Source organism: Poecilia latipinna, unplaced genomic scaffold (assembly GCF_001443285.1).
Source record: "Poecilia latipinna isolate Pla-1442-1.1 unplaced genomic scaffold, P_latipinna-1.0 Scaffold433, whole genome shotgun sequence".
Lineage (NCBI taxonomy): Eukaryota > Metazoa > Chordata > Actinopteri > Cyprinodontiformes > Poeciliidae > Poecilia > Poecilia latipinna.
The window spans coordinates 21,037-30,603 of record NW_015113049.1 but is presented as its reverse complement, the minus strand read 5'-3'; the positions used below and the strand labels follow the sequence as shown (position 1 = coordinate 30,603).

The 9,567-nt window shown below is 39.4% G+C and overlaps 1 protein-coding gene across 2 annotated transcripts in view; it reads left to right on the top strand.

Annotated features, from left to right (window-relative positions):
• The window catches only part of LOC106950985 (occludin-like), a 17,723-nt gene extending 8,181 nt beyond the window's left edge, over positions 1-9,542 (top strand). For both annotated transcript variants that reach the window (XM_015038201.1, XM_015038200.1), the window contains 4 exons: positions 6,210-6,352; positions 7,341-7,613; positions 7,856-8,027; positions 8,809-9,542. In XM_015038201.1, the coding sequence (XP_014893687.1) occupies positions 6,210-6,352; positions 7,341-7,613; positions 7,856-8,027; positions 8,809-8,859 (639 nt within the window). In that variant the 3' untranslated portion in view covers positions 8,860-9,542. The remainder of the gene's footprint in view (positions 1-6,209; positions 6,353-7,340; positions 7,614-7,855; positions 8,028-8,808) is intronic.
• Positions 9,543-9,567: the final 25 nt, after the last annotated feature.

The window sequence follows — 9,567 nt, the reverse complement described above, 5'->3', positions numbered from 1 at the left end:
AAATTTTCCCCCCAAAAAATCAAGCGTGTTTTTTTTATTTTTTTTGTTTTTTTTTTTTTTTTTTTTTTTTTTAACTTTCAATAGTGAGAGACATGGATTTATTGACTACGGAGCCCTCTAGAGGACATGGGGAATTTTTTTCTTTTGCGTTACCACGCAAACGTATTGCGTTCCCTCAATACTTTTGTGTTACCTTGCAATACTTTTGCATTCTCTTGCAATAATATACTATTCAGTTCATGCAACATAATTAAATACTGTAAGCCTTTCTTACAGTGGCCATTGTACTTTCTCCTATTATATAAGTTTTTTGTAAGGTTTTTCCATGTATCTTAATATCTCGTTGTGAAATATCTGAAGTTTTATATCTTTTTCTTTGAGATAGAAATGCACCACAAACCTATGGTATAAACAGAAACAGATAAGCAGGAAAAAAAGGAAAAAAAAATGCATTCAAACTATTTGGACTATTTCTGAGATATTATTATGGGGTAATCAGCAGTCTGACAGTTTTGATTGTGTTTCTATTACGTTGGTAGTCTGAATGGTTTAAAGAACTGTTTTCAGTGCCTCACACAAACAGACATAAACACAAAGTGAATAAATTGATTTTCAATCAATGTTTTGCACCAAAGAGTTAAGAATAAACACTTTTTCACTGAGGCTCTTAAAGTGTGTATATATTTGAAATTTGAAATTGACATCTGTGACTGTATACAAAAAATAAACCATCAAATATTGCAATCAGCATATTGCGAGGGAACATAAAACTTATTTCGAGGGAACGCAAAAGAAATTTATTTTCCCATGTCCCCTAGAGGGCTCTGTAATTGACAGTAGGAGTAGACATGCTGGAACAAAAAACACAGAAGTAGTCCATCGGTTAGTAGCCATTAGAGATTTAGATAGCAACCTCTTTGTCATTTACCAACTCTGCCACATGGTTATATTTGTTGTGACTGTCATTTCACTGTGGACAACATGAGTGCCCAGTGCCCACTCTTCATTGACTGAACATTCAAACATCTTTAGTGGTGCAACTGACAGACACTGTAACTTTGTATTTGTTTTGTTTGTTTATTGGTTGAACGCTTGTGCAGTCATGTTACCCTAGTCATCAAGCCACACAGCCTGTACCAAAAAACTGTCATTATATCCTGCTGGAACCTGAATACTAATGCTGACCATGTTTTATATATGTAGTGGTCACTGAGTTTCAGCTACTATCATGCCTTGTTGAGTCGGAGAATACAACTGGCACTCCCTAGTTTCACTCTGACTGATCATTAACAAGGACTGACATAACAGCCGCACTGCAACTCATGGTGTTTATGATAGGAAACAGGCCAGAAACCCTTTATAAAGGAACTGACTGCATGGTTATTATAACAAGTTCAAGATTCATCTTTCTGGAATTCATGATCTGTCACACAAACATTTCCTGCATAAGGTTGGACTCTGTGGGATCAGGACTGGGAGGATTGCTTATCTGTTCATCAGCACAGTTTTGCTTTTCTGTTCCTAATAATTTTCACTACCATGTCTTAAGTGCACTACGTTGAGTACTCGGGTATAACCCCATAGTAATCCTGTGAATTTAACTGAGGCAGTGAACTAAAGTTCACAGTAATCTAAGATCTTAGACAGAACTCCACATAAATTTTGGCATTTGATATAAATGTGATACAGGTCATCCTGCTCTGGTATGACGCCTTCCAAACAGTCCAGTTTGAGTGAAAGATGGTGCACGCGATCTGCTCCGAAGTGAACCTCAGAGATGTAGCTGTGAAATCCCGTGTGGCAGCCAACACACAGAGGCACCGATGGTGTGACTGGTGTGTGTCTGGCTTCACGCCCTATTCAATGCATCAACTATATACTCCTCTTTCAGGAACAACTGCGCCCTGCCTGTAAAGTGTGCAGAGCAGTGCATTGGAGCACAGCAAAGACGCATGCTGTATAAAAACAATTTAAAATAACAACAGACAACACTTAGCCCAGTGTGGGGGCAAGTAAATATTATAATACACAGGGTGAAACCCTGTAACTATATATAGTGCTATCAACATAAATTTCATTAGAGATTGAGATTTTGGTTGGAGTTTTTTTTGGAGTTGGGCGAGTTTTGTGTTGTTTTGGGGCTGGAAAGTGTCAGTCAGATCTTGTTACCCAGATCAGGAACAGTTTTGCAGCTAAAACTCTACAGGAATTCATCTTATATGAATGTCATCAGTGTCTATACCTGATTAATAATATGATGATGTTGATCTTCACGTATGATTTTAGAAAAACATCGATAGACTTGCTAACTGTGTTGTTGACAGCCAGCTAAGGGAAGCGGCTATGTGTTTACATGTACATCTGTAATGTGTGAGTTGTTGGGCTTCAGGATACTGTTGAGAATAAATAATTCTGTGTTTTCCTTCTATCTCTTTTAGCTAGTTACAAAGCTAAAGCTAAAGAAAATGACATGTTAGGAAATGCCCTCAAAGCTATGGTTAAGGGATATAACACACTAGGGAACGCCCTCTTTAGGGTGTAGCTAGAGGCTAACAAAGGGATTTACCAACTGTTTTTGGGTGCCATTTTATCTGCCAGCTCCTACAGGTAGCATGTCAGATGGACCAGCTGTATTTTGGTATTAATAAATGGAATTCACGAATTCAACTCACTGACTCTCCTTCAACCTCATACTTCAAGAATTTAGCATGGAGAAGGATAATTCTCCACAATACCTTCAGATTTGTTACTCAGAAGGTAGAGAGCACACATCTGTTTTATGACTGGAAACCTGCAGTTCTGATCAAAGGGATCTCAACAAAGTAGCGTCTGTTTGTGAACTACACTTTACTCTTTCTGGTGATGGTACTCTACTGTCTATCCTATGATCCTATGATAGCAGGGAAGAATTCATCATAGTACCATTGTGCTGTGACTATAGCATCTCTGACTGGGACAAAGCGAAGGAGTATACTGAATCGGCTCATCCAGCCAGGTCTCTGCGTACATCCTGCTCATCATGTCGAGGCTCTCCATTGAGATGCAGACCCTGTTCGGGGGCTCTCTTGTATCGCAGTGAAGACGCTTGCCTTGCAGGGAAGCATATATAATGTATTTCTCATGTATAATGTATAGAAAGGGTTGAGTTGCATCTGTGTTGCTGTGTGAATTCCCACAGAGTGAGGTGGCACTAAATGATTCAACTTGTGAAGGTTCCTCATCAGATCAGTTCCTGAGTAAAATATATATTTTTTTCCACATGCTACATTTTTGTTTCAAATAAGCAGAAAAAGGTTTAGAGACACAGGAAGGGGAAAAATAAGGAAAATAATTTAGAAAACCCATATGTTGCTATTTGAATCTAAGACACAATCTACTGAAATACAGTTCATTTTCTCATTTTCTTATACAGTAGTAGGCAGTCTGAGATGCAGAAAGTGAACTAAATTTGTCCCTCCAGTGGATCAGCTTCCTTGGATTATTTTCCCCACACTGAGCATGATCCTGTGACACCACATTCATCGGATCGGTTTCAACAAGCGCCTTTCCTCCCACATCAGCCCTAACCCTGTTTGACTACACAGCCATGCAGAAATGGGTCAAACACAAGAAGTCTTTAATATTGCATTCCACAGTAAGAGTGGAGATCACATCAGGCAGACAGTTCTTCTGGCTTTTGAAGTTGACATTTTTCTCTCTGTGTTAAATTACATTGTAGCCAAAACCTTTTTTAATTACTTCCTGCAGTTTCAGTTTTACTGCGCCACACTGTCATTTTTTTTTTCTTGTGAGTGCAAATTTTTTCTTTGTACATTTCTGATATGGAGATGCACCCACATTCCCTCTAATAACACACATCTCTTGTCAGACACAGTAGGGAGATTTGTTTTTGTGTTTTCTTCCAGTGAATTAGCTCGGCTGCTTGTTGAGAGGATTTAAGGTGAGACTCAGGGGAGTTTGGAGGGAAGGAAGATGCATGTCAGAGTTGTCATACAGTCTTTCACTGGGGGTGAGGCTGGGTGTGTGTGCGTGTGTTTGTTTGTGTGTCTGTCTGTATTTGGTACATTGTAAAGACAACTTTTTAACATACATACATGCTTCAGCTGCATCAGATGACTAATATTAATGCAAAGGATACATACTGTTTCTATTAAACAAGAACATAAATGGTTTTGAGAGCAGAAGACCAGTAGCCCACAGCTTTGCCTAATCATAAATATTATACTATATTAAAACATTTAGTGGAAACACAAAAAACACAATGGCAAAATTGTGTTTTTTTGGACACAGTTTTGCAGGGAACGCAGCTAGTTATACCACCACCTGGCATCTTATTCACTGTTTCCACCAATAGTAATATCTGGCTGTTGATCATGTCTCTCGTGTGACGCAAAAATTACATTTATACAAAATACATGTATTCTGATACATCTGAAAAAAATGACCTCATCCTGGCATAAAACGTTTCGAGATTGGTATGTTTCCATTATGCCAATTTATTTTCGTAATTTCAAATTGTGCAATTCTCTGGTTAACGAAAAAGCAGCTACATGCTGTGTGAGAGTTTACCACGGGTTCAGGAAGAGAACATATAAACGTTCCCTTTATACGACATAAGGACATAAGTCCTAAATGCATCTTTTCCCATAAAGATACAAGGATATGTTTTTGGTGCCTTTAGTGTACAGCTCAAAGGTTGACACCACTCTGTACCCTGAAGCCTTTCAGGAAGTCCCTGCAGAGCCACAGAGCAGGAACTAAACGGATCAGCAGGAACCATGAAGTGAAGACGCTTTAAAGGGCAGAACCATGTGTTTTCAAGACACAGTCAAGTAACTGTTAGATTCAGTTCAAAAGCTATGTATATCAAATATGATTGAAAAGAAGAGTTTTAAGAAAGGTTATCACCAAATAATCCACTCTATTATACAACTCTGTGCACTGCAAGCTTTCTGTGTGCATTCATGCAGCGTGAGGAGCAGAACTGCCTCTGCGCTGTGTTTGAATTAATAAAGGGAGCAGAGGAGGCTCAGAGCAATCTGTGTGCTGCTTTAGTGAACAGTTTCATCAGCTTCATGCGTCACTTGTAGGCATTCTTGCAGGTTTTTGAATATTAGTGTCCGTCAAAGTGACCCTTAGTTAAAATAAACAGAGAAGGGCCTCGCTTCATTAAAGTAAAAGCAGCTTTGGTAGAGTAGATGACAGAATCCAACAGGAAGAATAGTTATTGAAGGGTGTGAACAGTGCAGCATCACTGTGTGTGTGAATGAGTGTGTTATATATACGTTCTGGTCCTACTGTAAGCATGAAATATTCTCTAACTGCCAGGTTTTTGTGGTGTATCTGTGAGATAATGATTAATCATTTTCCACTTTTAATATGACATTCTGCACATGCGGTTCAAGTCGACTGAAAACAAAGAAATCTAGAGAAAGAAAAATCTAAAATAGCTGCAATAAATTGATTGCATACATCTGCACACTCTGTTGAGGAGAGTGGACAGATGGATTTCACTTTTCAGTCTTGTTTTGTGTGTAGCAGCCATATTGGAACAGAGGAAGTTCAAACAGATTTTTTTTTCTGAATGGAGTTCAAACTTTCTGACTTCCTGGGTTGAACTATGCAGCATTGAACCCAAAATGAGGCAAAACCTTCTGCTTTCTTCATTTTGCTCATTGAGATGATATCAGGTTTATGCAGAACAAAACTTTAAAGGGTCTAAAATATGAGTCATATTTCTGTTTGCTTGGTTTCATAGTTTGGATGTGTTCAGTAATAGTTTACATAGTTATATAACCTGTAACACAACATATTTGGCCTTTGAGCGTAAATCATTATTTTAAATGTGTTTTTTACCGGGTGACTGACATTATAATCACTTTATAAACATTATGATTCTTTTGTGATTTCCTTATTTTTCCATTTGCTCCCTTCCCCAGCAGCATCCCTTCACCTGTGATTAGCTCCTCTGTCATTTCAAACTCCTTCCTTTCACTCACTGCTGGATCATCCATCCCTACACTCCTCTGTTATTCCGCTCAAGTGTTTTCTGTTGCTTTATGTATACCTCACTGTTTCCCTGTGCTTCATATAAGTTTTCCTTTCCATTTTTATTTACTAAAAACTCTGAATATGATCCGACACTCTGCTTCGTCGCCTCCACCTCCTTGATCTCGATAAAATGTGCATTCTGTGGATGTTGTTGCCAGGTGAACCACGTCGGGGAGGCACGCAGCACCCAGCAGGCGCCCACCGTTGTGGTGTCAGAGCGTGCGGCGCCCGACTTGAGGGCGGAGAACAGCGGCAGCCACAGCAAAGGGCACAAGGAAGCTGATGCTTGTCTAATCTCCAGGTCAGGCCCCAAAGAGCTCTGACCTGGCGGGGACGCCCTCTGCACACCCACAGACATTACAGCAAAATATGTACAGAAACGTCAACTTTTAAAATGTTTTTTTTATTCCCTATTCAATGATTACTATATTTATTTAGCATAACTGCTGCCTCACAGCTTTGGGTTTTACTGGTCATGAGTTTTATTATCATTTATTACATATTGTAACATTATTACCAGAAAATACAATTCTTCATCACAATCCCCTCTTTTGATTGGTCATAAGAAAATGTGTAATATTTTGTATTAATCACATCAAAATGTATTTTATTCTCACAGTTCTTATGGTTCTTTGCAGCAGGCTGCTGAACGGTTCCTCTGGTCTTTTTCTTATAAACTTTTTTATTTCTTGCTTTACTACGCCAGCTGGAGGAGCACAGCAGCTTGACGAATCAGAAAATCAACATCAGAAATAATGTTTAGCGACACTTTATCTGAAGGGGCGTGCAAAGACTGATATGACACCGTCATAAAATAATAACAGTGAACATGAAGGATTCTTCATGAATGTTTGTGACTCGTCATTAAGTGTAATTCAGTAATTAATGACACATTTAATGCAAGTTTTAAAGCGACTTTTTAAAATGTTATTTACCGAATGACGGTCATGACAATAATTAACATTCATGAAGACTCCTTCATGTTCATGACTGTATCTTATCCACACCCCTTCAAAAAATGTCTTACCTAATGTGTAAATCATTTTAACATATCTATTTTAAAAAATTGAAAAACAAAACAAAAATTATGATGAAAAGTTTAGAATTAACAAATTTATGGGATTATTGTTATTTTGTTTTATTTTTGCATTTCTTTTTCCTCATCAGTGTACCCCATGGCTCCCACTTTGAAAAAAAAAATAAAATAAAACATCGATCTAAGTTCTGAAATGTTAAAGTCTGTGTGAAAATGTTTCTCTTATTGTGTTGATTTTGTGTTTCTTGAACAGTGCCAGGCGCGACGCTGAGCCTGTGTACCAAAACAACAGAGCCACGGTTGGTTCCAGCAGCTCCTACGAGACCAACGGAGTGAGGAAGCCTCCTCTTCATCACACCAAGAAGATGGAGCCTCCTCTTCATCGCACCAACAAGCAGCCGCAGAAACAGCTCAGAGAACCCACTCCTGCTGCTCAGCTGGCGGCCGAGTCCCAGTACGAAACTGGTTACACCTCAGGGGACACTGGTAATGAGCTGGACTGGGACCAGAGAGATTACCTGTACAGGTGGGTCAGGTTTCTGCTGCTGTCTCCACACCAACAAAGTCTCAGCTTCATCTGATACATCAGAGAGAGAATGACAGAAACATGCATCGTTCAAAAATACAGCAATATAGATTATGATGACTATAATGTTTATGTCACGCTAACTGGCTGTTGTAGTGATTATTGTTTCACGCATGAGATGCTGATGAACATGTGGTTCAGTGACAGTAAAACGGCAGTAATCAGCTGCTGTGTGCCTCCAGGTTGTACCCGGCCATAACCACAGACGAGCAGCGCCACCAGTACAAGAGAGAGTTCGACTCGGATCTGGCCCACTACAAGAGGCTCTGTTCTGAGATGGACCACGTCAGTGACCAGGTGCACAAACTGAGCCGAGAGCTGGACACACTGGACGAAGGCTCCGTGAGGTACCAGGTAACCAGAAAGAGTTACTGGCCAGGAGAAAAGCCTCAGCTACTTTGATATGCTTTATTTTTGCTCTTAGTCATATTTAGTGCCTTGCAAAAGTATTCACCCATCCTCCCCTCCGCTTTGAACTTTAACATCTTTTCACCATGCTAACAAACTTTTATTAGTTTTTTTTTTTTTTTTTTGCTACACCAGGAGAGTCCAAACGTTTTAGTTACACGGGCCAAAATTGTCAAGTTAAACTTTTTTTTATTTATTTAAGCTGCCAACTGTGTCATGACATTATGGTAGGAGACAGATACTCTGTGAATCAAACTTCTCTGACTTCTCCCAGCGCAAACTAGAAACAGCCAATCGGAGCCCGGAGGTGGGTCTGATGTAGCGAAAGCTTCAGACCCAAAAACTGAACACAAAATGTCTTTGCTGAACATTTTGTGTTCAGTTTTTACTGAACAAGCAGAGGGTGACTTCTGAAGGCAAACTCGACTGAATACTGGGATGTATTCAGGAGAATCAGACTGAAGGAGTATGAGGATAAATACATCCTGCCATCCTTTTCTAAATGTTATACTTTAAAATCTCTTCAGCTATGTGCTAATTTGGGTTTATTACAGAAAATCTCAACAGATAAAAACTGCATGAGAAAAAAAGCACAAAAAGCAGGTTGGAATGCTTTTGCAGGGTGCTTTATTTGTTTTTTGCTCTGTTTAGCACTAGATAAGTCAAGACTGCAATATTTGTTGAACTTTGTGAACATGTGAATGGAACATTCGTTTGTGACCTGCAGGGTGTAGCAGATGAATACAACCTGCTGAAAGACCTGAAAAAGGTACGGTGACCTCTGTCTCCATTGGAACCTTTAGCCTGTTAGCTACATCTTCTATCACTCTGTTACACACAGCTGCAACCAGATATTTACATACGCTGAATAAAAAGACACACATTTTTTTCACTGTCTGAAGTCAAATAGAAAAAACCCTGGTGAGAACATTTTTTTTTTTGTAACTTTCCTCAAATTCAAAAGCTTACATACATTTAGTCAATATCCAGGAAACTGCCTTATCAACTGTATAAGTTCGGCCATTGTAGCTAAGCTAAAATAAGAAAGGTTTGATTTAACTTCAGACAGTGAGAAAAAATGGTTGTGTCTTTTTGAGTCAGTGTATGTAAAAGTCTGGCTTTGACTCTTAAACAGCTTGTTGAAGAATCTTTTGGTTGATTTTCAGGGGTTTTTATGAGTAGGAGATGGTCAGCATCCCAAATCTGCTGACCAAAACCTCTGTTAGGACATCTTGTCTCTGATTGATCATCCGATATGTCACAGGTGTGACTCCGTTGATATTATTGCTGAACAGCGCATGCGCGAAAGGAACATTCAGTGCTTTCAGCACCGCCCTCTGGCGGTCAGTAGGGATGAAATAGAACCGGAAGGTACAGGCTGAGGAACCGGATAGGACAGGAAACCAATGAGTCCGGTTGCATAGGAACCAGCTGAGTGTAATCAGGGGAATGCTGAGCAGCCAGGGAGAGCCTGAGCAGCAAACAG